Source organism: Penicillium canescens, assembly GCF_028828765.1.
Source record: "Penicillium canescens strain IBT 15451 chromosome Unknown utg000004l_segment0_segment0, whole genome shotgun sequence".
Taxonomy (NCBI): domain Eukaryota; kingdom Fungi; phylum Ascomycota; class Eurotiomycetes; order Eurotiales; family Aspergillaceae; genus Penicillium; species Penicillium canescens.
The window spans coordinates 4,403,874-4,431,829 of NW_026703966.1; the positions used below are offsets into that span (position 1 = coordinate 4,403,874).

At 49.0% G+C, this 27,956-nt stretch overlaps 9 protein-coding genes across 9 annotated transcripts; 4 read left to right on the forward strand and 5 right to left on the reverse strand.

Moving 5' to 3' along the window:
- Positions 1–254: 254 nt before the first annotated feature.
- maiA (maleylacetoacetate isomerase MaiA) lies at positions 255–929 on the forward strand (the record flags this gene model as incomplete). The annotated part of the gene is made up of 1 exon (XM_058515783.1): positions 255–929. One exon carries the CDS (start codon positions 255–257, stop codon positions 927–929), a length of 675 nt encoding a protein of 224 aa, XP_058372961.1.
- Positions 930–1,106: 177 nt separating this feature from the next.
- fahA (fumarylacetoacetate hydrolase FahA) lies at positions 1,107–2,396 on the reverse strand (the record flags this gene model as incomplete). Its single annotated transcript, XM_058515784.1, has 1 exon — positions 1,107–2,396. One exon carries the CDS (start codon positions 2,394–2,396, stop codon positions 1,107–1,109), a length of 1,290 nt encoding a protein of 429 aa, XP_058372962.1.
- A 254-nt stretch (positions 2,397–2,650) lies between these two features.
- On the forward strand, positions 2,651–4,109 carry hmgA (putative homogentisate 1,2-dioxygenase (HmgA); the record flags this gene model as incomplete). The annotated part of the gene is made up of 3 exons (XM_058515785.1): positions 2,651–2,718; positions 2,775–3,932; positions 3,986–4,109. 3 exons carry the CDS (start codon positions 2,651–2,653, stop codon positions 4,107–4,109), a joined length of 1,350 nt encoding a protein of 449 aa, XP_058372963.1.
- A 151-nt stretch (positions 4,110–4,260) lies between these two features.
- On the reverse strand, positions 4,261–5,062 carry hmgX (the record flags this gene model as incomplete). Its single annotated transcript, XM_058515786.1, is given in 2 exon segments — positions 4,261–4,545; positions 4,562–5,062. The coding sequence occupies 2 exon segments, from the start codon at positions 5,060–5,062 to the stop codon at positions 4,261–4,263; spliced, it is 786 nt and encodes a 261-aa protein (XP_058372964.1).
- A 392-nt stretch (positions 5,063–5,454) lies between these two features.
- Positions 5,455–7,038, forward strand: N7446_007041 (4-hydroxyphenylpyruvate dioxygenase family protein; the record flags this gene model as incomplete). The annotated part of the gene is made up of 4 exons (XM_058515787.1): positions 5,455–6,113; positions 6,168–6,227; positions 6,292–6,652; positions 6,715–7,038. The coding sequence occupies 4 exons, from the start codon at positions 5,455–5,457 to the stop codon at positions 6,847–6,849; spliced, it is 1,215 nt and encodes a 404-aa protein (XP_058372965.1). The 3' UTR covers positions 6,850–7,038.
- A 51-nt stretch (positions 7,039–7,089) lies between these two features.
- Positions 7,090–10,839, reverse strand: N7446_007042 (uncharacterized protein). Its single transcript, XM_058515788.1, has 10 exons — positions 10,584–10,839; positions 10,161–10,277; positions 8,970–9,874; positions 8,262–8,949; positions 8,118–8,205; positions 7,901–8,061; positions 7,808–7,842; positions 7,632–7,756; positions 7,362–7,552; positions 7,090–7,308 (listed from the first exon to the last, which is right to left on the reverse strand). Exons 1-10 carry the CDS (start codon positions 10,627–10,629, stop codon positions 7,244–7,246), a joined length of 2,421 nt encoding a protein of 806 aa, XP_058372966.1. The 5' UTR covers positions 10,630–10,839; the 3' UTR covers positions 7,090–7,243.
- A 4,911-nt stretch (positions 10,840–15,750) lies between these two features.
- Positions 15,751–16,127, forward strand: N7446_007043 (uncharacterized protein; the record flags this gene model as incomplete). The annotated part of the gene is made up of 2 exons (XM_058515789.1): positions 15,751–15,984; positions 16,059–16,127. 2 exons carry the CDS (start codon positions 15,751–15,753, stop codon positions 16,125–16,127), a joined length of 303 nt encoding a protein of 100 aa, XP_058372967.1.
- An 873-nt stretch (positions 16,128–17,000) lies between these two features.
- N7446_007044 (uncharacterized protein) lies at positions 17,001–18,814 on the reverse strand (the record flags this gene model as incomplete). The annotated part of the gene is made up of 2 exons (XM_058515790.1): positions 17,001–18,667; positions 18,721–18,814. The coding sequence occupies 2 exons, from the start codon at positions 18,812–18,814 to the stop codon at positions 17,001–17,003; spliced, it is 1,761 nt and encodes a 586-aa protein (XP_058372968.1).
- Positions 18,815–25,252: 6,438 nt separating this feature from the next.
- Positions 25,253–25,544, reverse strand: N7446_007045 (uncharacterized protein; the record flags this gene model as incomplete). Its single annotated transcript, XM_058515791.1, has 2 exons — positions 25,253–25,385; positions 25,426–25,544. The coding sequence occupies 2 exons, from the start codon at positions 25,542–25,544 to the stop codon at positions 25,253–25,255; spliced, it is 252 nt and encodes an 83-aa protein (XP_058372969.1).
- Positions 25,545–27,956: the final 2,412 nt, after the last annotated feature.

Here is a 27,956-nt window from a genome sequence, read left to right on the forward strand (position 1 = left end):
CAGCGCTTGGACTCGGCCGTCACCCGGAACTGATTCCGCGACCCCGGACTATACATTCCAACACCTCAAATGCCACGGGATACAAGGTCCGCGCCTCGTATAACTTAATGTAATAATGTAACAGTAGTCCTCCTTTTCATTCCTAGAAATACTGCACTACATCTGTGCGTCCAGATCCCAACATCAACACCCACGTCCACGTCCACATCTACCACGCCACACCATCGAGCTCTCCTAGGAACAAACCACCCAAAATGCCCGGCAAAGTCACTCTACACACCTACTTCCGCAGCTCCTGCTCCGCCCGCCTCCGGATAGCCCTCCACCTAAAAGGCATTCCCTACACACCGGTATACGTGAATCTTCTGCAAAACGAGCAATCAACCCCAGCCCACCTGTCCATCAACCCATCAGGCACAGTTCCAGCCCTAGTAATCCAACACGAGACCAAGAAACCTGTAACAATAAACCAATCCCTGGCCGCCCTGGAATACCTAGACGAAGCGTTCCCAGAAAAGGGACCCGCGCTGCTCCCGTCAGACCCGGAAACTCGCGCTACAGTGCGTACCCTGGCGAATATCATTGCGTGTGATATTCAGCCAGTGACGAACCTGCGGATTTTGAAGCGGGTTGCGTCGCTGGGTGCTGATCGGGCTGGTTGGTCGAGGGACTTGATTGTTGATGGGTTGAGGGCTTACGAGGCTGTTGTTGCGGGGTCGGCTGGGAGGTTTAGTGTTGGGGATCAGATTACACTGGCTGATTTGTGTTTGGTTCCCGCTGCTTGGGGCGCTGAGAGGGTCGGGGTTGATTTGGGGTTGTTTCCGGTCATTAGTGGGATTGTTAGGAATCTGGAGGCCGAGGAGGCTGTTAAATTGGGACATTGGAGGACGCAGGGGGATACGCCTGAGGAGTTTCGGGTTAAGGAGTAGGAGAGGGTTTATGGGATTGTCAAGTCAAGTTTCGGATTTACCTTTTAGGACTATGGCTTTTTGATTGTGCCGGTTTGTTTCATTGATAGCAGACCGAGAATTGTTATTGCAAGCTGTCTAGAGACTATGGAATAAAATCAAAGAAACATCACACATTTCATTTTTGAAGTTGTTCATTTACTGTAGGGAGATGGCAGGCAGGATAGTGCCAACACAGTCGCCAAAACCGACATAGTTGCCTTCCGTGCCAGCCATACCGCGCAGAGTAACAGTGTCGCCGTCCTCAAGGAACATACGCTCAGAGCCATCGGCAAGCTTGATAGGGGTCTTGCCATTGGTCTGTTCCAAGAAACTACCCTCGGTCTTGGGCTCAGTACCAGAGATAGTACCCGATCCAAGCAAGTCACCAGTACGCAAGTTGCAACCGGTGATAGTGTGGTGGGCAACCATCTGAGGGAAAGAGTAGAGAAGATTGCGAGCATTGCTCTTAGAAATGAGGGTAGGCTGACCACCGGGGTTGGTGACCTCGACTTCGAGGGGAATTTCGTAGGCATTCTCGGCGCGCTTCTCGCGGAGGTAGGGGAGGAGAGACTCGCGGTTGCCAGGCTCCAGACCAGTGGCACGGAAGGGCTCCAGAGCATCAATAAGGACCACCCAGGGGGTAATTGTTGTGCCGAAGTTCTTTGCGTTGAAGGGACCGAGGGGGACGTACTCCCAGGCCTGGATGTCACGGGCGGACCAATCGTTCATGAGAACGACACCGAAGATATGGTCCTCGGCCTCGTTTATGGGAACAGGCTTTCCGAGGTCGTTGGGCTTGCTAATGAAGCAGGCAAGCTCGAGCTCGATATCAAGACGCTTGCAAGGGGAGAAGGTAGGCACCTTAGGGTCGGCGGTAGGGTTGGCCAGGATTTGACCCTGGGGACGGTGGAGGGGTGTGCCAGAGGCCACAACTGATGAGGCACGGCCATGGTAGGCTACAGGCAGATGCTTGTAGTTGGGCTGGAGCGCATTGTCTGGGCCACGGAAGAGAACGCCAATGTTGTAGGCGTGGTTCAGACCGGCGTAGAAATCGGTGTAGTCTCCGATTTGCATGGGGAGGTGGTTGGTTACCTGAGAGAGAGGCAACAGAGCTGACTTCTGGAGAGAGGCATTGTCCTTAAGGATTTGGGGGAATTGTGTGTCGGCGCGGAAGACGTTCTGTAAATACTCGCGGACCTGCTTGTGCACAGGGCGGCCCAGAGCAGCGAAGTCGTTCAGTGTTGGCTGGTTGAAGACAGCCAAGTGTTGCTGAATTGCAGGAAGCTGAGAGAAACCTCCTGAAGAGGCGAACGCACTCAAGTTCAGAGCATGGTCACCGATGGCAATTGCGGCTACTTTTGAAGCGGATTGCGCTGAGATGATGCCGAACGGAATGTTGGCCAGCGAAAAGGGCGAGTTCTTGGGGATCTGGAGCCACGAAGCCATGATAAATATCTGAGAGGATTGTTGAAAAGAGAGGAAAAAAGATCAAAGCAACCTCATCTTAACTATGCGGATGTTTGGCCCCTTCGACGCGCAGTTCCGGGCGTGCGGAATCAGCCCGCCCCCCGCATCCAACCGCGGAAGAGAAAGGATAGTCGCGGCCGAAGATTCCCGCTCTGACGTTTTGAGCTGTTGAGCTCCTCGGTTGTCTTTTTATACAAAGACAGCTGGACTGCACATAGTCAAAATCAACCATCATGCCTGTCACTAACTTCGCCCACCCCGATCCATACAAGTACCAGACGGGCTTCGGCTCGTACCATGAGTGCGTGTTCATATACCCCAAGTATAACGATGACGCGAACTAACCGAAATATCTAGGACCGAAGCCGTCGAGGGAGCTCTTCCAATCGGCCAGAATTCTCCACAAAAGGCCCCCCATGGACTCTACGCAGAGAAACTCTCGGGAACTGCATTCACAGCACCTCGCCATGAAAACAAACAGACATGGGTGTATCGCATCCTGCCCGCAGCGGCACATGAGAACTTCTTCGCGGAAGATGCCGACTCATATCACACCCGCATGACCACCGAGACCCATAAGCTTCACCATATTCCTAACCAATTGCGGTGGAATCCATTCGACCTTGATGAGAAGGTCGATTGGGTACACGGACTGCATTTGGTTGCTGGGTCAGGCGACCCGACAATGAAGCAAGGACTGGGAATCTTGCTATATGCCGCAGGCAAGGATATGGGTAAGGAAGCTTTCTATTCCGCGGATGGAGACTTCTTGATTGTGCCCCAGCACGGTGTCCTGGATATCCAGACAGAGCTTGGTCGTATTATCCTTCGCCCGAATGAGATCTGTGTCATTCCCCGCGGTGTCAGATACCGCGTAACCCTCCCTGATGGTCCTGTCCGAGGCTACATCTGTGAACTATACCAAGGCCACTACGAGCTTCCCGAGCTGGGCCCCATCGGCTCCAACTGTTTGGCCAATGCGCGCGACTTCCAAGCCCCCGTTGCTGACTTCGACGACGAAGAGGAGAGCGAGTACAAGCTCTACAGCAAGTTTAATAACACTCTTTTCTCCGCGCGCCAGAACCACACCCCCTTCGATGTCGTAGCATGGCACGGCAATTACTACCCCTACAAGTACGATCTGGGCCGATTCAATACCATCGGCTCCATCTCATTCGACCACCCAGACCCCTCTATTTTCACTGTATTGACAGGTCCTTCAGACCACGTTGGTACAGCAATTGCTGATTTCGTTATCTTCCCGCCTCGTTGGCTGGTAGCAGAGAATACCTTCCGTCCGCCGTGGTACCACCGCAACACCATGTCAGAGTTCATGGGTTTGATTGCTGGCAACTATGATGCGAAGATTGGTGGTGGTTTCCAGCCTGCTGGGGCTAGTCTGCATAATGTTATGAGTGCACATGGTCCTGACTCGGGTGCTTTTGAGGGCGCTAGTAATGCTGAGCTGAAGCCGCAGAAGGTTGGTGATGGAAGTATGGCTTTCATGTTTGAGAGGTAAGTTTTGAACCATAATGCTTGATAACTTTGATTACTGACAATTAGTTTAGTTCTTTGATGGTCGGTGTCTCGGAATGGGGCCTGAAAACTTGCCAGAAGGTGCAGGAAGAATACAATGAGCACAGCTGGAAGCCCTTGAAGCGGCACTTTGTTAATCCTAACAAAAAGGCTTAGATTGGAGTTTGTACTTGAGAGCTACGATGACGAGATTATGTGGATACATACTTTGCAGATAGCTACAGTATGAAATCAGTTTCCAATCAATTGTCCATTGTATTGTTTTATCTGCCCAAGACACAAATCAAGTATATGCTATTTCACTGATTCACCCCTCAACCTCCTTCCTCATCGCCTCCTTAACAATTGCCCCACACATCTTCGCATAAGGATTCGTCTGCACAGAAAGCTGCTGGGCAACTTTATTCCCATAGCGACCCCCAAAGAAGAAATCCCGACTAGCCATCTCTTCAAGCTGATCAGCCCCAAGTCCTCTCAACCGCTCCGGACCCGACATATCCGACCCAGCTTCATCAGTCTTGGCCTTTTTGCCTCGCGCAGCTTTTGAGAAGTAGATAGCCCCGGTGCGTGTGTGCATCCGCCAAGAGCCGTGCTTGGGCAGATGATACAGCATCAGCGGGGGAGGCAGGTGTAGCGAGATTGATTGCTTGGCCTAGGTCGGAAAAAATGCGAGATGATAGTTCTGAGGTTTGAGGTGAGAAGAGGGCTGCCTCGTCTAGTTCAGAGATTGAACCTTGAACATTGTCCGACTTGCTTTCGTGGTTGTTGCGGATGATATCGATCAAGAGACGGAGTGTCTGTGCTCGGTTTGTGTATGCGGAGGGATATGTTGGATATTGGTTGAGAAGTGTGTCGAAGTCGTTTAGTGCGGACTTGACTGTTTCTTCGCTCGGTTGTTCATCTGCTTGTAGTTTGCGGATGATTTCTGTTTCGCGCTGGCTGAGCGATGATAGATCTTCTTGGGAGATCTTCAAGGAGGATGGCCATGAGGGAAGGGATGAATCAACTGTGATTCCTGATGATGGAGAAGATTCGGCATCGAAAAGTGCTTGGAGTACAGCCGAATCATTAGATGTTAATGACGGGCGGACGGATGCGATGCTCGTCATGTTGCAGTTGGTAGATTGTACTTCCGGTATACTGAGAGATGAGACTTGAGATTTTCTAAGAATTCAAAGAGAAAACAAGATCAATCTTGGGAAGGAAGCTTTCAAAGTTCCAGCTGTGAGGTGTGAAGTGCGGATATTGATGCCAGGCCCGGCTATTTCCGGCTACTCCAGGATCCTGCAATAACCGCCGCCCAGAGCCTACGCCATAGCTTCAAGAGTGGACTGAATAGATATCCGAGCGTAACTCACGGTTACCAGAGGTCGATTATGATTTAAAAGCAAGGGTGGCGTCGAATAATTTATATCAACTCAACCTCTACTTCAACCACCTGCTTCTACTTCTATCTCCACAAGGAACCATCCATCACACGCCACATCTATAAAAGATCAAAATGGCACCTTCAGCAATCTCAAGCAGCCCCCCTCCATCAGCAAGCGGTACATCCTCGTTAGCCACCTACCGTGGTTACGACCATGTACACTGGTACGTGGGCAACGCCAAGCAAGCGGCAAGCTACTATGTAACCCGAATGGGATTCAAGCGAATCGCCTACCGCGGCCTTGAAACCGGCAGCCGCACCGTCTGCTCACACGTAGTCGGCAACGGCAACGTGACCTTCATCTTGACTTCGCCGCTCCGCTCTTTGGAGCAAGCCGACCGTTTCAGCACCGAAGAACAGGCCGAGCTGCGAGAGATCCACAGTCATTTCGAGAAGCACGGCGATGCAGTCAAAGATGTTGCTTTCGAGGTTGATGATGTCGACGCTGTTTTCAACGCTGCTGTGAAGAACGGCGCTAAGGTCGTTTCTAACCCTAAGGTTCTGGAGGATAAGGATGGCCATGTCAAGGTTGCTACTATCCAGACTTATGGTCAGACTACGCATACGCTTATTGAGCGGAATCAGTACCACGGTACCTTTTTGCCTGGGTATCGCGATGATACAGGGATTGTTGATCCCCTGGCTAAGTTCTTGCCTGGTGTTCATCTCTCCAAGATTGATCATTGTGTTGGAAACCAGGATTGGGACGAGATGGATCAGATTTGCGAGTAGTAAGTTATACACCATCATCCCAGATTGAACACCCATTAACACTTCCTCTCTAGCTACGAAAAAGCCCTCGGCTTCCACCGTTTCTGGTCCGTGGACGATAGCCAAATCTGCACGTAAGTACTTCACTTCCATCCCTATCTACCCTCACACACACCCAACTAAAACCCACCCGCACAGCGAATTCTCCGCCCTAAAGTCTATCGTCATGGCCTCCCCAAACGAAATAGTCAAAATGCCCATCAACGAACCAGCAAAAGGCAAGAAACAATCTCAAATCGAAGAATACGTCGACTTCTACAACGGCGCCGGTGTGCAGCACATCGCCTTGCAAACAGATGATATCATTCGCGACATTACAAACCTCAAAGAGCGCGGCGTCGAGTTCATTAAGGTTCCTGAGACGTATTACACGGATATGCAGGCCCGGTTGAAGAAGTCTGGGCTGGTACTCAAGGAGGATTTCGAGACTATTCGCAGTCTGGATATCTTGATTGATTTCGATGAGGGGGTTATCTGCTTCAGCTGTTTACGAAGGTATGTGGATATCAATTGGTTTGGGGGTTGGAATTGTGATCGATTGTATGCTGACTTGCTTTTTAGCACTTGATGGATCGTCCAACTGTTTTCATTGAGATTATTCAGAGACATAATTTTGAGGGCTTCGGTGCTGGGAACTTCAAGTCTTTGTTTGAGGCTATCGAGAGGGAGCAGGAGCTTCGTGGTAACCTTGTTTAAGGACAGAGAGAGAAAGATAAAAAGATATATGCCAGCGAGGGTTCCTTGGATACATTTTTGATTCTTGCCAGGCTATTGCAGTTGAGCCACCTGCATTTGTACATTTAGCGATCCTTAGTTCACAGAACATTTGAAATCTTCACCAAAACAATTATGAGATGGCTATCCAACATAGAGTGCAATATACCTTGACGAACACCCCTGTGAAGCATTCTCAGTATCTATCCGTAATATCTTTTCGTTTTATATTACTTTGGAAGCTCCAATATGTAAAAGTGACCACATTTGCCCTGGGGACTAATGATATCTACTCTATATTATGCTTTCCCTTTCTTTCTCTGTACTTCCCTTCGCAATGCTATGCAACGCAATGTCAATACATAATACAACACCTCTACTTCCTCTTCGACGAACTCGAAGTTGGAGCATTCCCACCCCTTCTCTTAAACTTCCGAGGATCTGCCATGCCATTAGAATACGAAAACACCATAACATGAAGAAAGGAAGCATACCTTTCCGACTCATCAGAGCCCGATTCCTCGTTCCCTTTCCACCCTCCCAGAACCCACTACCAGCCTTTCCAATGAGAATCGCTTTACAAATTCCACAGTTTTCAGGTCTGTAGACTTGTTCTCGTGAACAGTAACCGCAGATCATGCGGTTTGCGTGTTCATTTGGATGGTCGGTTTCGGCGTCGTGGCATCTGGATTCATTTGATGAGTATATTTGTTGCCGAGGGAGGGAAAAGAAATGGAAGACGGGGGATATGGAGTGGAACGTACTTATCACATGGGAAAACTTTCGCGCAGCAGCTGAATCTGAACCAGCGTTGACTTTTGGCATAGTGCTGGCAGCGACCACGCCTGGGGAGTTCTTGTCCTGCGACGATACCGAGGACTTCCTTGGGCTGGTTATGTGGTCAGATATTGGCCAATCAAGATAGTATAGGGTAACGAACCTTTCTTTTGAGAGGGAGAGCGCCACGAGCAGAGACTAGATGGTATAGTACTTAGTAAAGCTGGATCTCGCATATTCGGTAGGTATAGCTTACTGGCTGCATTTCCCACGAGCAGGAACTTCACTTCGGGGATCTTGAAGACCATCTTGCGATGGCAATCCCGGCAAATGGCCATGGCACTCTCTCCGCGAACGGCAGATACACCAGGTGCTGGATGTGCGGTTGAGCATTCTGCACATGTTGGGGTGAAATTACTGAAATAGAGTGAGCCAACCGAGAGCCTCTAGTAAGTTGCAATGGAAGAACCGACCTTAGCAGCATATCGCCAATAGTACAGCCATCCATATCTAAATAACCAGCGCGATTGGCATGAGTGTGCATCAACTGTCTCCGGAACGCTGTATCACCGCCAATTAGCATCACAAAAGCAATAAGCAAAGAATACCAAACTCACCAACACTCATATTATTAGCACACTTCTTGCAAGATTCCATTTTTGGCATCGCGCCCTTCTCATCGCTAACATGAGGCACATTCTTTATATCAGCAGAAGTCTTGCATCGATCGCACTTCACAGTAATATTGAGAGTAGTGAGCTCCAACAACTCGATGCCATAAAGCTCCAAGAATGGGAATGAAAGCGCTACACCTCGTCCGGGCGTGCTGGTATCCACTGATGGGGGCACAGGCGCGCCTCCTTCTTCGTCTTCCTCTTCTTCTGAGTACTCATCTTCTTCATAGCTTGATTCACCTGTTGTTTCCTCGGCGCCACTGTGCGGATCTGGGACTGACCACTCTGGTGGCCGAGGAATGACATGGAGATGGGGTCGATCTTCTGAGTCTTGGGCTGAAGGCTCAGCTTGTGTGAACTCTTCCACTTCGTCTTCCTCTTCTTCGGCTGTGGAAGTAGTAGCTTCATTGGGTTCTTCCTCTTCTGGCAGAGGTGTTTCAGCGAATTTGTGCATGTTGCTTGCCAGGTAGTTGATCTGGGAAACCAGATTCAGCTGTGACGTCTGTTCGACCCATTGCGAAAATCCTGTCTCTGTAGCTTTCGCCTCTGGGCCGTCGACTCCCTGCAGTTTAATCGAGCTGTGCTCGAGCGGGTAGAGGGTTGGAACAAGCAGCTTCACAGTCTTGAGTGCCTGAAGTGCTCTAGGAAGACAATCTTTTTAGCTGGCTGGACAGGAATAATGAATGTTCTCCCATCTTGCATCTTTTGGAACATAGGAATTCTCCCAAGACGTGCCTCGAGTTGTTTAGTCTCGAGTGCTCGCCTCTTCTCAGCCGCAGCTTTCGCCTCGGCCGAGAGTTTGTGAGCTGTATTTCGTGCTTGTGGTGCCACAGTTGGCTTTTTAGCATGAATAGTTGATGCTTTCGCGGTTACCTGCGATGAGCTCTGACTCAAATTTTTTTCTGGGCCCTTTGTGGGTTCCTTAGTAGCAGTGGCATCACCGACGTTCGAGAAGAACTTCAGCGTTGGCCCGCGCTCCAGACTAGTAAGCAGCTTCTCAAGCTGCTTGTCCAAGCTGTTCAGCCAGGTTAGTAGTGTTCCCCGGTTATTGGTTCGGATTGTGAAATCGACAATATCGTCAAATCCCCGCGCAACATTGGCTTGATATGCAGCTTCCATTTCAGAATTGGTCACTCTAAGCGTAGGCCGCCCATTGGGATATGAGCTCGGGACACGAAGAACACATTGAAGTCTCTCCAGCTCGAATGGGAAATCAGGATCCGAGGGAACCATTCCAAAGGTCAAGATAGAGCCTTGGTCGTCATTGATCTCCTGTGGGCGGTAACGCCGCCTCAACTGGTTGATCTGGAACTCTCTTGGGTCTGATTGCTCCAGTTTAGAAACCGGTCTTTGGGGCTGGGCTGCTGCCGAAGCGGCAGAGCTCTTCGACTTGCCACCGATTTTCAGCTTCTGGGCATCGGCGACTATCTCCTGGACTGGACTTTCAGTATCACCACCCAAAGGTTGAGTGGGTGTCTGATGTTCCGACGGAGTCCGATTAGACTCTAGAGCCGAGGCATCATGAAGGTATGGACAAGTCGATCCAAGCCGGCATCCTGGATAGACGTTAGCATCTGACCTGAACAACGCATCACTTCATCTCAAAAGATGGCCTAAAACATGAACACAGGCAAAAATTGCTAGGGCACAAGTTACACAATACTGGCCATGGCCTCGGCATTCCCATTGGGGAAACATAACAGTTACTGTAAACAGGTGTTCGCAAAAGGGCCAGTTTGTGGCACCGGAAATACCACGTCCTGTATTCAATGACGCGTCGAGTATTGCAAGGACCAAACAGGCAAGAAGCCCCCAAAGACTAAATTCAGAACGTGTACATACCCTTTTTGGATTTGAAAAAACGACATTTAGCTCGCTTGGACTGGCGAGTACTCAACTCAGATGCAACGCCATGCGACCGGGCCGCTGACAACTCAGCAGTTGTTGAAGGCTCTGTACCTATTCAGAGATGGATATGAGCGTGTGATCAAAAAGGTTGCGGGCCGCCAGGTCCGATCCTCGGCATTGGCAAGGAGAAGCCCCTGCACGCCAGACAAGTGCCTCAGAGATAGGCCATGGGCCAGAAAGATAGGCATGACAGGCCGTGTGGCGGATGCAACATGTGCATGGACATGCAACAAGGGGGCTTGAAATACGAAGAAAAAGGCTGTGTGGAGGGCCGAGACAACCGCCCAAGTAGATCTCAAGGAATTGATTGGGATCAAAAGCCTCCGGACTTCACAAAGCCAATAATAGAACACTCACCTAGGACCTGGGGTGCTGGACCCTCGTCAAATGACCCATTCCCCATAGTGAGCCTCGTTGAGCTATGAGATGATCCAGAATGAGAGGTGACGTGCGTGCCAGCGCAGAGATCGGGTGACCTTGGAAGAGATCGACAGGACCAGATCTGCACAGTAAGTAAGCCGAGATGCGCGACGTGAGAGGAACGGTAATGTTGGCGCTAAGCAGAAATCAAGGCACGAAGTTGTGAGAGAGAAGTGCCACGTGATTCTAAAAGAATATGGCAGAGGCTGTTGGAGCTGGTATAGATGAAGTTATACCAATAGCCAGATGTAGTGTTGACAGTTTTCATGCCAAGACATTTTGGGGGGGACGATGATCTCATTCGATGATTCGAGTTGACTCACCTTTCAACCGAGCAGAGTTATTCACACTGACACACGCGTGAGTCACGGTGGCAAGACTTATTCAGATCTACATTAACCATGAAGAACTACAGATCCTCGCTTGGTGCATGATTGGTGCAGGTAGAACCGTCCAGCCAACATCTGTACATAGTCCAAACCTTGGAAAAGGTATCATGCTTAATTAAGATTTGTCTATGACACCAAGTCTAAGTCCTAGGATTAAACCAGTATTGTGGCATCTTATCTGCCCCAAGCCACAACAGGAAAGCAGATAGACACACAGAACCCCAAATCCAGGGATTGATTGGAAACAAGGAACCTGCACGTCGCCATTGCATGCAGAGAACAATCAAGAGGAAACAGGATTTCGATCTATGGCAATCATCCCGTCGTATCTCCTGCCAGCAGTCATGGCAGTCAAGGGGTTAAGGGGGGATCAAAGTAACCGGGGGATATCCCCAGCCCAAGTAACCCATACTCCGAGCTATGAGAAAAGCTCATATAAACATGCAAGAGTAATACGACCCGACGTAAGCTATATGCCAGTCACGGGGTTCTGTCGGTCCGCGCTACGCGGAGAAGAAGAGGGGTTCGTTTTTCTAGAATCCCGCATCCCTGCTAGATGTTGGGGTACGCGTTTAGTCGGGATGCAACATAGCTCCACAGCTTTTGTACATGTATTCTTTTTGTCTAAGTTACTCCGCAATGCCTGTCTGCAAGAATGACTTAGATTGACATATGAAGTCATTGTACACAGAGTCTTCACCGAATACCCACACATGGAGCCTCACGTAGTTTCTCCGTCTTTACCCCGACATTTGAGAGTTGTAAGGTGTAAGGTGTAAGGCGTTACGGAGAGGGCGGAAAGTGGTCCCGTCGGAGTACAGATGTAGACCCGGCGTGAAACGACAAAACACTCTTTACCAACGCCACAACAATGTCCCGGGTCTGATTGCAGGAAACGGTTTTTACGAGGTCACTTGCTCCAGTATTCCGCGCACGAAACCGCGCCTGTGGCTTCCGCTAGTTGAACAATGGTATCCAACCCAGACGGTCGGGGAAGGCTTGTGTCACAAGATTATGAACCTCGAATTTTGAGGTAGAGTGTTTGGAGTTATCGAGTTATATATTGCAAACGTTCAAACGAATCCAAAGCGTGTCCTTAATTATATTGTACTCCGTATATATTTTTGTATTTCCAGACTCCGCTCCCGGAACATTTGAGCCAGGTACGGAGGACTCTGTATTGGGGTACTGTATTGTATCAGTATTAGGGATACACCGAAAGCGGAAAAGCGCGAATCGGACCTTGAATTCGCCGGCCAACCGGATCGACCTTCCAGAAGCCTTCTAGAACTTGACCATGGACTTGAAACTTCGCTTGCTTTTTCGGGAATATATCGGCAGTTCTATTTCGAAATATCGGTATATTATTACTGGGCTTATTTACATATGTCCTTATGGTACATTAACCGAATTGACCGAATTGACGAAATCTTTGACATCTTGCGGGGTTTCGGAGTACTGAGCTCCCCGGAAGCTGTTCCACGTGATAATATCCACCCACCGGAAGGCCTAGAATAAAGACCGGCCAATCATGAGCTTTGTAATAGTTATGATAATATTGTTTTAACTCGGAGTCACCGCACTTTTCCTGTTCGAGTCCTGGGAAACAGGAAGAGACTGGATCCTGTCCGATCCCGAACGCCTCACTCGGGATTTCGCCGAGTATAAATATACTTAACATGTCGCACATGACGCACCGTGACAGCCACACAGCAAGTGATAATGTGCAATCTTGCGAAAATGGCAAACAAGAGCGAACTGCATATCTATGGTCATGTGCGTTGTATAGTAGATCCCCCTGAGTCGAAGAAATATCCACCAGTAAAGGAAGGTGTGCCCAGCCCTAAATTATGACTGCAGCGCGCATGAAAACGGGTCAGCTCTAGATCTATTAAGGCCCAGGGCTAGTATGGGTCTTAGTTGGTCGATCCCTGGTGCAGTGGAGGGCGATCAAGGGTCAGTCGACGAGGATTCTTGCGTGTCAAACTTCGGAGTTGCCGTCCGAATCGCCATCAGGTTGAGACATGTGGCCAAAGACAGTGTACATTACTAAAGGTATATGCACTGAGATCTCTCAATAAAAACTCAGCACCCCTTGCCGTGCCTAGAGATGATAACCTCGCATGATTGACATGCTGCAAGCTGAGCTGCATCGGCTTGCCGATACCTCTCGTCGGGCGCACATCACCAAACCCGAGAAACCAGTTTAGGCGTCAATGCTACAACAAGAAGCGTATAGCGTGTCTATCAGTCCCACGGCGATACATGCCTCTAACCCTGTTCATCGAAAGTGGTCCGTGGGATTCCGATTTCATAACACGCGTTGTGTCAACTCCCAAAGAAGCAATGTGGAGCTTGAGCAGTCACTGCGATACAGTCTCAATGGAAAACTGTTCTGTACCGGTGAGACGAGACCACGGGACGATAAATGCAGGCAAATCAGAGGCCCTTATCACTTGACCCACTAAATATATCCACTGTCGTCGAAAGCTGAGATCGAGGAGACTCTTCTGGCCAACATGAAAGCCCTAAGCTAGGCTTAGAAGGTGGATTCTGGAGGTGGCTTGAATGAGCGCACAAGTGTATCTATATGTAGATTTTGGTGAACTAAAAGTGACTCTGCATGAAAGTGGCTTTCTTATTCCGCCCGGAGGGAAGGTCAAGCGAGACGAATTGAAGCATGGATTGTAGGTTCCCGGACACATGAAATCATCTGGAGTTCAATGTGATTAGTCTTGATCTGTTCCTTGTCCTCTAGCCACAGTCCACAGTGAAGGGTTTTCGTCGCCCCACGACTCGGGCGTGGCCGGAGAGGAGACCAATGTTCCCAAAATGGAGATGGTGTCGGGCGTTTTAGGAGTGAAAAATCATCACCCCCACACCCGTTCAAATCGGAGGAGCGGACTACGTCATTGGCTGAAACGGCTTTGGCACCGGGAGGAAGATCGCTGATATTTGGGGCGATTGTTGACCGGTAATATATCCAGATGAGATTGTAAGAAAAGAAATCCATGGATCTTGGATTCAGGGAGAGAGAATGATATGTAGAAAGATGTCGGCACGTAAACGACTCCACCCCCGGAATCATGTGTGCTGGTCATGTGCATCTATGGGGCCACATGACTTGTATACAAGCCCTGAACGGTAGAGTTCTATAGTGCTACCCAGTACCCAGGGTTTCGTTTCGAATAATCTCCGAGCTCAAACTATTGCCTTCATTCTGTAACCCAGATGCAGATGCCAACCGAGGCATGAGGCGCGGCCACGCCGTTGTTTATGACATCATACTGAAGACAGTACAAGTTACCCATCTACATGGATGAATCAGAGATCCAAACCCCGGGTACTATTCTTATTCTAATTCTTAAGCCGGTACATGGCAACAACGCAGGCGAAATCCCAATGATGAAATCACGCATCAGACCCCGGCCAGATGAATAACGCAGAATAGTGTCATCATGAGGCGGATAACAGGAACTGACTTCCTTCAATCTACACAGAACTCTCCCAACGGTCAATATTACCTTCAAACCAAAAGTACAGCAAAGCCTAGAACTCTATATCTCCCAAAGCCAGCCACAAGTCACTAAGACTCCTTCCCCTCCTTGCCCACCCACACCCCCAACGATCCCAGATCGATGAGCTGGCCCTGCAAATCATGCAAAACAAATCAGCCACCACGGCCCATACGCAGGACTGAGCGCTTATCTCGTCGAGTCGAATCGAAGCCACCACCACCACTTCCGTCTTTCCGCGGGAGCTTCTGGCTGCAGCTAATATTACACCAGATATCATGTTCAAGACATGTGGGAGCGACCAGTGCGAACGATTACTTATTGAAGTCTGGGGTCTAGGCCTAGACTGCCTTGCCGACCTTAAAAGAAAGTACTGACGAAACATACTGTATGAGAAGTGGAGGTTTGTGATTTATGCTTTGTGACTGATAACTAAAAGCCGTATACATCGTACATGTGCACCTCATATTAACCGAGTTGGACTTGACTAGTGCTATACAGTAGATGACTTCGGCTTATTATTAGTATTAGTCTTCCCGATCCAGAATTCCGGTTTGTGTTGGATCTGTGCGAACTATCTCCTCCCATCCCCTCCCCGCGGGTGGTACTTTTGTCTCATCTTCTTTTCAAGCTTGCAGGGATGGGGATCTCGGGCCTTTAGGGGTTGGGTCTTTCTTGTATAGGCTGGGGGCTTTTATTTTATTCTGCATTTTCTTTAGTGAGCCCCCTTCCTATCCTTCCCCCTTCACCCCTGTATTCTTGATTTTTGGCGTTTTTCCTTTCTTTTTTTCGATGCACCTGACCAGGCTGATTTTTCAGGCCCGAGATAGATGATCTGCGATTATTCTTTCTGAAACGTTCGGTGCTTGAACTGGTGGCCTTGTCCGGGGTACAGTGTACATGTAGATGGCTGAGCTTGGAACTCTGTGCTCTTTTCGGTGCCCCGTCTAGGTAGGTGGTACTACAATTTGATAGTTTATCTTCCTGATAAGGAATAGATGAATGACCTTTTCGTTTCTTTTGTATACATCAATCTACAGTCTATTAATGTATCATCCCATTTTGATAGCTTACAGATAGCCCTGGAGTACATAGGCACCAACAGTTACCAGTACCCAAGCCAAGCCATCACATACCTCCCTTGACAGTACCCCAGTACATAACTTATCCCTCAAAACATACCGCTACGAAATATGCACAATGACCTACTTACAACAGACCCAACTAACAGCCCTCCCAAAAACCACCCGCATAAACTCCGCAGCAAGGTCTCAGCCATCATACTCCTCACACACCTCTTACAAAGAAGTCCTACGTGTCAGCGCCACCAAAACAAAAGGAAGTCCAGAAACCCTGAATTTCCACATGATAGAACAGGCGCCGTTATCGCAGGGATACCGGGATACCCTTTTACGAACACTACCTACACTGGGGGTAAGTTACGTGGGTCATGGTACATGTACCATGCACGATGTCCAATGTACAATGTACCTCCCCCCGTGATCTAGTCGGGACCTCCGAGCTCCGTGCTCTGCAGTGCTCTGCAGGCTGTGGCTCTGCATGCTTCTGATAGCTAGCTATAGCTACAAGGACAAGTCCAGACCGCCAATTCGAATCATGCATGGCGTCAAGCCTCTTCTGCCGGTATGTCTAAGTCACTCAACAGTTTACTCTAAGGAATACGATATGCGATATGCATGTGAAGTGAGGGCAACATATTCTCTGAATATTCGTTCATTTGTTTTTTTGAGTTTTTGGTTTTGGCAGTCATCAGGTAGCGTACACATTTGGGGGGAACTGGTGGCCCGATCTCGATCGAGACAGATATAGGAATCGGAGCCGGATGAATTGCAAGACGTAAAAACGTGTGGTATCAGGTATCAGGTATCGCAGAGAGAAAGGTAAAAAGGAAAAGGGGAAACAGGAAGCTATCTCTGCGATGATAATCGAGAGAAGTACACAAATGCTAGGCGTTTTCTGCTGTCGAAAAAAGGGTAGACAGGCAGCCAGGAATGCGCCGCTGAGATAAATGATAAAAAAAATTGACCTTTTTTTGGTGAACTTCCTGTTCATAAAAGAAAACAATCCGGGAATCTCTTGAAACAAGATCGTGTAGTGTAGTGTGAAGAAAACCCATGTTTCGTCAACCATTTGTGGCCCGAAAAAGAGGACAAGGGATATGAGCTGTACATGGATATTAAGTTCGTAAAGGAATTAGCCCTTGAATGAGGTGTTCCATAAGCTCCAAGAAATGCTGTGAGCCATGATGACAACCCCAAAACCCAGAGCCGTGAGATTGATAGAAAGTAAAAAGCAAAATCCGTATGTGCGCCATATATGCAATGCATGATCGTGATCGTACGTGTCAAAGAAAAGGATGCTGTGCTGTGCAAAGCAAGTCTGAAGGAATTCCGGAAGGCGCGTAGGTGAAGTGATTGCAGACGAGTCGACTACCATCCCTTCACATGGTACTCCCAAGGACCAAAATCGGTGGTATAGTTGGTCCAAGAGCCATTCTTAGCGGGATCGAAATTGGCCGTATTCGGGTCCGCTTCAACGCTGGATTGGTTTGGACCAACACCTCTGTGAGGGCCATTGGGACCCGGATACTCCTGAAGGTTCTTCATATCATGGGCGGTATGTCGGCGTTTCAAGAAGGCGTTCGCTGTCGCGCTCTTCTGCTGACGCTCCCAAAGAAGATGGCGGCGGAGGGACTCGGTCAATTCGGTTGCAAGCATGTTGCGGCGGGTAGTACGGGGAGAGTGAGCCATGGACTGGCACCCAGCCGGCTTCATGCCAATAGGCTTCGATCGGGGTACATCGGGGCCACGCATAGTCAAGCTGTCCTCCTCCTTTGCAGGTGGAGAGGCAGGGATTGATGGACCGTTGGGCGAAGTCAACCGGGATCGCTGAAGTGCCGGACTGGACCGGAACGCGTTTCCTTGCATTCGAGTCGGCTGGTGCATCATCATAGTGAGCATCGACCGCCGCGACACAAGATTGGGTCGGGAATCCACCCGCTGGAAAAGCTCGCCCCTTTCGTCGACGCTGGACTCGCCACCTTCAGTGACTGAGTCCTCCCAATCCGAATCCTCATCATCCTCGATCGCGCTCTCTGAGACCTCATCGTCGGTTTCAATGGCGTCTTCGTCGGATCGACTGACGTCCTTGGGGTTGGGAATAATGTGAGAGACCTGGTTACTGAAGGAAGCCGTCTTTTTCGTAGAACTGGGGTTGCTGGTTCTCGGCTTTAAACTTCCGTCGGGCGCGTTTTCCTGAGCCACCTGGGGACCCATGCGCTCTTCGAAGGAACTTTCATCATCGTCTCCAGAGGATCCACCCAATGTAAACATGCCGCCTTTCTTCTTTAATGGTGAGGGTCTTAGTTGAGTAGCGGAGCGGGAGGGACTGGGGTCGATGGCCAGTCTCGGCTGCGATCGGAAAGAAGAGGAGATGTGCGATGGAGAGAATCCGCGGACGATGCTAGGAGACTTGATCAATTCAGGTCGGCTGGGAAGAACACCCGATGATGAAACACTGGTATCAGAGGCGTTGAGCTGAGCAGCATCGCTCTCATTGCCTTCGGGGGCGGTAGTGGAGCAGGACTCCGTCGACTCATGAGGATAGGAAATCGGGCGGGTGTATGGAGGAACCTGACGAGCAGTAGAGACGGAAGGAGGAGTAGGAGTCGGGGTAGAAGGGCGAGGAGTGATATCGACGACGGGCGCAGCAGGCTCGACGGCGGGGGTAATCGGTTCCAAGCACTTCTTTTCCTTGATATTGAGAACCATGCGCTCGAGATCCAGCGAGGTGATGTGTTTCTCCTTGCCACGGCCTAGGCTAGCCAACGAGTCCTCGCGAACGACAGCAGGTCGGTAGTCGTTAAACTTAGGGCGCTTGATGTGAGCTTCGATCCGCTCGGCTTGATCGGACGCGGCCGACTCAACACTGGCGGAGAGCTCCGGCAAATCGCCAGCTTCGGAACGGAGCAATGGCAAGGCGGAGGTGCTGTTGTTGGACTTGGGCTCAACGCAGAAGGTTTCGCGGGTCCACAATCGCCAACTGAGGTTTTCTAGTCGACGGCCCTGGTCCATGTAGTCGGCACATTTCGAGAATACTGTTCACATGTCAGCATAACCAAATCCTCGCGATTCAAACATTGTCACGTACCCATCCACATTCCATGGAGACTTTGAGCGTTGGCAGTATCCACCTTATGGATATTATCGGCGTCCACCGTGAGGACGGGTGTCGTTAGAGGCATTGGAGCGTCGCCACAGCTACTGTTGCAATTGAATTGGTCCGTGTTGATAATGTTCCGGGGTCGCCGTCTCCCCCGAGAGTGGTCGTACGGCGCTTAAGAGTAGGTGGTGAAGGTTAGAATCAACCGGGGTTCTTGGATACGGCTGGGAATTGGAGTCTGGGTCCGGAGGTATGCAGAGTCGATCGGTTATCGTCTGAGCTGCAATCAAGTGCTTACGCAAATGATCCAGCTGGTTAAGGGCGAGGTGAAAGAGCCGTGTATCCGAGGCAAGTGCAGAGTCAAATTCCAAATTTCCGTTCGAGCGCCACACAGTGCGGAGAAGCCGGGGAGCGGAGGGTCGCGAAGTGTAGGTGATGTGGGTGCTTGTGGATGAACGAAAGCAAGACCGGATTGAGGTCGGACGTCGAAGGTGAAGAGTAGGTGAGTAGGTGAAGAGTAGGGAAGTAGAAGAGAGAAGAGAGCGATAATAAGGACGGGGGCGGCAGTGGAGTGGAGAGGAGAGGGGTAATAAATCAAAAAAGAAAAAAAGAAAAAAGAAATGTAAATACGTGACAATACAAGGGGGAAAATAATAAAAAATAAATAATAAAAAACCAAAACGGAGCCAAAACCAAAAACCAAAAAACGGTGAGGGAAAATTCAATCGCATCACGGGGTTCATTACACGTGTTATTACATAATCCCTCTACATTCATCCAACTATACATAAACATGGAATGTTGAATATCGGAATATGGAAATAAAATGGAATATACTACAACTGTATGAAATATTCTATTTTAGAAATCTCTGATGCCTGTGACCAAATATAATATACGGTAGATGCAACGCTTGCCGAAGTCCAGATCCAAGGCTCACACCACGCCACCTAATGTATAATGTCGGTTGGTCTTGGTCGTTCGGACATTGCCACTTGCAATCTACTTATCCAAGACCTGACCTACTGGCTGATGAAGTGTCCAAAAGGGCGATTGGTGGTCCTATTCAAGCCTTGAAAGACCGGCTGACTCGCCAAACTGATAATGTGTCGCCTTGCTGCTCCTTTCGTCACGGCCACTGCTCTGGGGTACACCGCATTCAAAGGGCTAGAAGGGATCGGTCTGAGATCTCAAGCCACATTGTGCTCATCGAGCTTGCGTTATTGTGCGCTTATCTACCTCCGGAAGTACTCCGTACTCCCGTCTCGAGGCCGGAGGCGAAACTCAACATAATAAACCCCCGGAGATTATAGATTATACGCCTCTTAATATCGAAGGGCTTTTTGGGGCATTTGATGCCGGCTGAATTGCTTCCCCGGCTCCCCAGTTCTCCCCGCAAGCAGTGGGTATCCGGGAGAAAGGGATGATTCCAAGGATGCCTGCATACCGGGGAACTATACTACCTTCGTAGATCAGGCTCTCGAGCGGGTCGCTAAAGTATACTTTTCTAATTGATCTATTCTAAACATCGGTGAGGGTATGAGGTCTCATGTCGAAAGCCTTTGCGAATCAGCCTTACCGCCCTTTTTCTTTTTCTTTTCTTCTCTTATCTTCCGAAAGGCCACATCCCAGTTTCTTTTTTATTCTAGTTTCTATCTTTGACCCAGGACACGACAGCAGTGTCACAAACCATACTTAGTCACGGGCTGCGGAAGTACCTAGGTAGCTTCTGTCCTTTCTTGTTTTCCAGGGGGCATCCGTCATTATGAAATTACAGAGGCGACTCGGTTCGTCACGGGGAGGACGTTTAGAGCAACTGTAGCCCGGACTGGCGGAAAGGAACTGTGTCTCCCTACCCGATTCCAACTACCCGGGGGCTTGGGATAGGATCGTCCACACCCCTGCCGGGGCAAAGTCACACACGGCGCACGTTTCATCATGTGATGTTCACATATACCGTTAACAGGAAAGTGATACTACCTAGGATACCTGGATCTTGCGTGTAGCTAATCCCACCCCCCTGTCACCTCGAGTGGGGGAAGCTTAGAGAGGCTGGGATCATCTAGGAGTCTAAAATAGGTAAAGTTGGTCTAGTTTTTGCGGGGAAGAAACAAGAGTCTGCAATTCACTTCCAAATTCATCCGACAGGCTAAACATCTACATGCAGTGTCTGATATCTCAGTCCAAGACAAAGAAAAGAGTACAAGCAACCAAGCATAGTATATCTCCACTGACGAAAAATCAACCAAGTCGTCTGATTCGTTCAAAACAGTTCGTTGGTATTAGACAAATCCCTGCGGATGTATGGCATGACTGCCAATCGTCTACAGGACGCGAAGCATTCTCTGACCGCTGGTGCAGCCTGACTTTTCGAGGCTGCTGACCCTCTATTGGTGAGGCTTGCACAAACAATCTCCCAGGCTCCTGTCGAGATCATCTCGAGAGGTGGGAGACCTCACCTCATCTTGACTCACTCTATAGTGTAGCCTCCTGTCTCACTGCGATTCGGGTGGTACCAGGTGGCGATATGAAACTGCGAATGAGATACCACATTAACGTAGGCGTGCTGCAGGATGATCTACCTGGTTGAGGCTTCTAATAGTTCGGGAAAAAGTCACGCCCTCATTCTGTCCTGGGGGACGGGAAATGTGGACACCGAGGTCCCACTGGCTAGGAGAAGGGATTCCTGGGGTAGATCAGTAAGACGTGGGATACTGGATCGGTTGTACAATACTCCATGGCCACGAGATGACCACGGGCAGACTGAGGTGCCAAAGAGGATGCAGATGACAGTAGACGCAAGTCATGACCGCGCTCTTCGAGATCCTTACTGAATGGATAAACGGGTAGTACGGAGTACGGAGGGGAGTCCTTGCCAACTCATACCGTGGCAAAGTCACGCGCAGGTAAGTCACATGATGTGGAGATTTCCTCGGTGACATGGAATTCTGAGGCTGTGTTGGCGAGGCGACATTAGTTCATGTGATGAGATGAACATGGATGTCGGTCCGACTTTGTCCACTTCAAGAAATTGGTTGATTTACGCCTCAAACCCTGCGATAGTAGTGTATGGAAATCTGGTCCAATGATTTGGACTCGTAGCACCACTACAGACGCCCACCTTGCCACTTCAACGCAATCATCAGGCTCAGGGGTAACCAGCTAGACATTGTTCAAAGCCAACACCATTGTGATGCAGAAAAATTATCGTTTATCCCAATGTATGATCATGCATGGGCACACCATAAGCCGTGTCGATCGGTAAGACTTGCTTTACCTATTCTGGGTAAATGGCTGATAGGTAGAGGTGAGATAGAATATGTCATTCGAGATCTATGATGCCTAGACTAAGGTTAAAGTGACACACTGTTCCTGGACGCGCTTTATGTCAACAAACCAACAGCCAGAGTCCTCCTCCATGGCGACAGGGCGCGACGCCGGTGACTGCCCTTCATATCTGTGGCCAAGCATGTAACAAATCACCATGTGCGAGGGTGACTCCGATCATTACTCCCATGGTCTCCTTAATTACAGTCACTCCGTAACAGTCTTTGTTTCCCCTTGATCTTGATCGCAAATTTGCGGTGATCTGTCTCTCATGGGGAGGAGCAAATCACATTCTCCAATTTCACACCCGATTCTGGCCCGCTTCCCCGGTTGTCTGTGCGTGTTTATCTATCTGACTCCAATATACACATGTATACAGGTATAGCAAATCGACAGAGGGGGTACGTCACTTGAGCCTCGGTATCCCAGCCCTTTGTCCTTGAGGAGTCCAACGGGCTGATATGACTCGAGCAAGGGATATCGGGAGTTGGAAGCCGGACATAGTTTTGATTGAAGACTCCGGTCAGGTGGACAAACGAACTCAATCTCGATTTGGATGCATTCATACCAATGTGAAAAAAAGAGGCAAGGCAATAGAGTGCGTCATGACCGTTCTGACTTTCTGTCCTCTTTGTCTGCCGCTTCCCGACTCCGCAAAGATCGACCCCAGCCCTTAACGCATGTGACCTCGGAACAAGGGATAGATGCTGAGTCCGGGGAATCTTCCAGATCGTAGGAAAGCTTGCTCTATTGGCGGTCTGCGAGCTCTGGGAACTTAGTTTTAGTTGGGACTGCGATGGGAGGGGTTGTGTTCCTGGGTGCAATCCAGCCGGAAGGAAGACTTGCATATCCGCGACGATCAGTTTCAGAATAGCTTTGGCCTTGTTTCCTTTTCACTTTCTGTGATAGTCGTCTTTTAAATATCCGGTCCGGTTATTCAGTGCATCCCTGCCCTAGACAGAGATCGTTGTGGACTCTTGTCTCTTTGTTTTCGCTAGTTATGACATCCCACGTTGAACAGTCTCGTCCAAAACTTAGTAGTAAATAGTGAAATGTGCTCAGATCATGCTGGCAATACTGTGTTGCTCCTTCAACCAGCAACTACTACTAGAGCACATACCCATGCATGCCGTCGAAAAGGTCTAGCCCTTCAATATCGACGGTCCCTGATCCCGGATCGTCGAAGACGCCCTTGTTTGGAATATATTCAATCTATCCTCCCTGTGCTGCAGATCCCTTTTCCAGGTATTTGGTAGCCCTGGCATGTCTGCTCTCATTTTCCGACGTTGTGGACCCACTTCCCTGAGCTTTGTACTTTGTGCAAGGGTCTATACTCTATAGCACAAGAATTTTGGCCTTATGCTTCATCCGCCACCTCCTATGTTTCTGGGGAAGCATACTGCGAGGATAGACTCTCGATAGAGACGGCAATTGAATGTAACAGTCGCCTCATCTCATTTCTTTGCTTGTTCTTACTGCATGGTATTTACATCAAACATTGATGAATGACAGCCCCCTGTAATGCGGCCTCTCTACTTCCATTTTGAACAGCTTTTCCAGACCCCTGATTCAAGTTGTACCAGCTGATCTCAAACCCTTCCAAACCTCGAGATACCATACCCAAAAGGAAAATTGAGACTCCCTCCATGCGAGCCCCGAAAGAAATCATACTTGCTTTTTATTGTTGGATTGGGCTTCCGAAGTAATCAAAGACATGGAGAGTCCCGAAATAGACCTGACAAAATCACTTGACTAACAGCTTAGACCTATCAACCTATAGGCGCAGTCAGATCTCATTTTCATTTTCGCTCTCTGCCGTCGCGCAAACAATTGAATAAGATACGTGCTGATCAGGGCCCAACCAGCCAATAACGATCCCAAATCGCAAGCTGACTGCATCGGACCATGTGCAGCCCCCGGTGGCTGTTTGGGGGCGGCTATCTCCTGACAGCTCTCTTTGCTTTTTCCATGCCCAGAACGGCTGTGGCGGCTGTGAACAAAGACCTGTCTAATTACCGTAGCTTCGGTCTCTCTCGCTGTGATTGTGGCGGAAGTCCGAGATCGCTGTCTTTGATAGCGTATCTGTGTGGGTTGTTTCATCGAGCTGTAGTCTGGGCCTTTAGCCTCTGGACCGGTTAAATCGCTGAATATATGAATCCTGTAGGCATTGTTGTCGGTTCTACAACTGTATACTTCTTTCTCATGGCGCGCCACGCGACGGCTTCGTGATCGACTGATCGCCCGCTTGGGCTGTTTGCCTTGACGCCTGGCAGCCATGGCTGGCTGCAGGCGCTGGCCAGGTAATTAAATCTAGGCCTTTGGTCCATTTTTTGAAGTCTTAAGTATTTGTTTCGGTGGAATACGAGGCGTTGAGTGTGGGGGTTCTTTGATGGAGCCTCCCGGGCTCATTTATCCGGCTTTGTCAGGTGCTTCCCCGTCCGCCTTGGCTGCTATTGGTCGCGTATGATTTGAATATGGACTGGGAGTAAGTTGTTACATACGTCAAATCAAACATGTTTTTGGGCTTGCTGAGTTGGTGGTCGCAAGCCACTATGGCGGTGCTGGGGAATAAAATATATCGCTATTGCACCTACACTCAAACTTTCACCATAGTTCTAGAAAACTAAAACCCCTTGTACATCTATCTTAAACATGAAGAACCTTCATAGCTATAGCTTCATGTAAGAGCATATATCCGCTGTGGAGATCGAAATCTGGGGAAGCAACATCGATGGGACACCCCGGAGGTATGTACGGCCGCATCCGGCCAGGGGGCCCAACGCTACCCCAGTCCGAGACTAGAAATAGGTCCATTTTCGTTCTGACGAAAATAGAATACAGAGAATAAAAAACTAACAGCCGACAGATCAGGGGATTCAAAGTATTGTCATTCCTGAAATAATACCATACGATTTCCGATCTATACTGTAAGCCGGAAGCATCTATAGCGAGATAGCGATCAAGATCCGGTGAGACCGAATAGCGCCCAAGGCAGCCAACAGCAGGGGTCATTATGCGTAAATCTAGCGCCGAGCGATCACTGGGTTTGTGATGTGTCGATGGTTGACAGGTGCATCGCAGTCGTGTGACTAGACCACCGATTCCCCGAAGAAGGCTGCAAAGGAGCAATATGACCTCCACATATATTGAAAGTGACAAATCTCCAAGGCAAGTTTCAAAATCGACGCCCAATCTACATGTAATTATTGTCACGAGCGAAGAAGCAGAAGAGACGTGTTCTGGAGTTCTTGCTCAACTGCGGACAGATCGAAGCCACGTCGATAGACGATGCCATGTGAACATCCTGGTGATTCAGATTCTGGCACCTATGAGGCTGACTCGATCAATGATTAACTATTAACTCACCTTCCTAAATTAGAACCGTCACTTTCTTCACTTGCTTCATCAATAATCGTGACCTCGGTTTGTCCACTCTCCTCCCGCTCGCCCCGTTCCACATGGAGCCGAGCCGTCTTCCAGGTCATCTGGACAGTGGTTCTAGGGACCGGCAGACGTCCTTCCGATGGACTACCACTAGAAGGAAAAAGGCACGATACTCATTTCTCCTTATCGAACAGGATCATGGCAATATTTGAGATCAGTGATACCGCCGTCCGCTCACGAATTTATTTCCGAACTGGCTCTTCGAGGTCTACCAATCTCAGAACTAGCATCATTGATTATAATATGCTTGGCTATCTGCCTTGATAGTACAAGTGTGACTTCTTTGTGTCTTGGAGAAACTTTCGTGGCCCTCAGCCAATGTACCACACGACTTGAGATGAGCCTCGGCATGACAGACTGACAATCGTCACTGCCCGATGGACAGACCACTTATCACGATCTGACCGATGTGCATAACATAGTGATGAAGGGTAAAGTCAAGATCAACCATTCAAGCAATGGTGTGCTTGACGGTCTTTTGCCCATGAGCCACCGAATCGAACTGAGATTGCCAAATTTTCTACCCTAATCTGTGCTCACTGTGGGTGACCCATTTTAGGAAAGATGACAGACCGGAAACCAAGTGCAAACACTGACAAAGTGGTTCTCAAACCATCATTACGTCTTCGGAATACTAGAGGCAGACGCATGTAGGAGCCTCTAGATTTTATGAACATGCTTACCATCCAGATCCACCTTCTTGAGCTATCCAAGCTAGGTACGAGTGGTTAACTGTATACTGTGTTAAGGATGATATAGAACTCAATAAGGGGATTCTCAGATTTATCTTCCAGATCCTATATTAGATACCACCCAACTGACATGAATAGATGTCTACAACCCAACGAAAAGATCAAGAAAAAGCACAACAGAAACATGTATAGCAGTCTCGGGTAAACAACATAAACCAAGGTCTCACCCACGTTATACAAAAAGCCCAGACCCATTGCAAACCAATAAGCAAAGCCAATATCGAGACCATCGTACCCAAGCCTGGACCTCACCACCCAGACAACCAAAAAAAGGCAGCCAAAAAACTGAACAAACCCCACGTCCCACGAAATTGCAAACAAGCCCCGTGGACGAGAATCACCGCGAGATTGGGGCTTCCACTCGTACCTGTCAGCGCCATCACACCGCAGCGATGGATTGGCATTCGGCCCGATGCGAGAGCTCGAACCTATTCATCTATCGGCCTCCCCCCAGTCTATCCGGCCCAGCCAGGTAGTTACATGTAGAGTGTTATGTTGTACCTAATTATACCCGAATACTGTACTTGGCCTGCAGTGATGCTTTTGCTGACGTGCGTCCTGTGGTGGCGCCTGTCGCATTTTCAATTTATGCCGCCTTTTGGACTTGGCCTGCTGCGGGCCATGGAGGTCTTTAAATTTACCTGCCGCGGGAGACGCAGGACTAATATACAGGGATGGTGGCATTATTGTACGTATGTAGATGCTATGCTTTGCTGTAGGGATTTGATGCAGTGGTATGTACAATAAAGTCTTCATGCTCGAGTGACATTTGTTTCCTTCTTTTTGCTTTGGAATTGCACTGCAGGTCAAGTTCATTGACTTCCTGTTGCTGTCTCAAAATAATAACGGCTGGTTTCGTTGTGATATGTTGGTCTAGACTTTGTTTTGTTGAGTCTAGGCCGTTCTCTGGCTTTATTAGATTGGCACAGCGAGTAAGTAACTCAACAGTTAAATTACATTCACGGATTTGGATGTTCAGGAGAGCATTAAACTCATTTCACTAGTCACCCACGACACTCATGAAGAAAAAAGAAACACCAGACAAAAGAAACCTGACCAGACAAGGCATTATCCCCAGTCAAGCCTCAATAAATCTAAGACCCCAAAATTAGTCATTCGCATAATGGAGGACTAGGATTGTACTTCCATGCATTGTGCAACCCAGAAATCAAACCTTGAATCCCTGAACCAAGCTGAAAGCCCCATCGTACCGGGCAAAGAAGACACGAAAGAGGAAGAGAAAAAAAAGAAAAAAAATCCGACTCTCTGACTCTTAGTTCAGCTAAACACTATTTCTGAAATAGGTATACAGTATGTCCTTCGGGGGCAAGGGCATACAGCATAACAAGCCTACGCGGCCACCACCCACCATAGTATTCCGATTCGGACGTCCTGCCAAAGCCCAGCAAGCTCCGACAGTTACCTAAACCCTATATGCAGAAATTACAATTCCAGCCCGTCCCATAGGTCGGTACCTCTCGTTGCCCGAAGTGATTCCCCTGATGGGCGATGATACAGCAGAACGCAAGACATAAGAACAAAGAGCTTGTCACATCTCGTGTAGTGTAGCTTTGGGGATGTTAGACTTTGTCTTTTCGTGTTTTGTATAACCTGGAAGAATCGTCACTGCAAAGCTGGAGATCGCTGATCGCTACCCTTTCCTACTGATTTTGCGTGCATGTCGTACGAATTACTTCATCG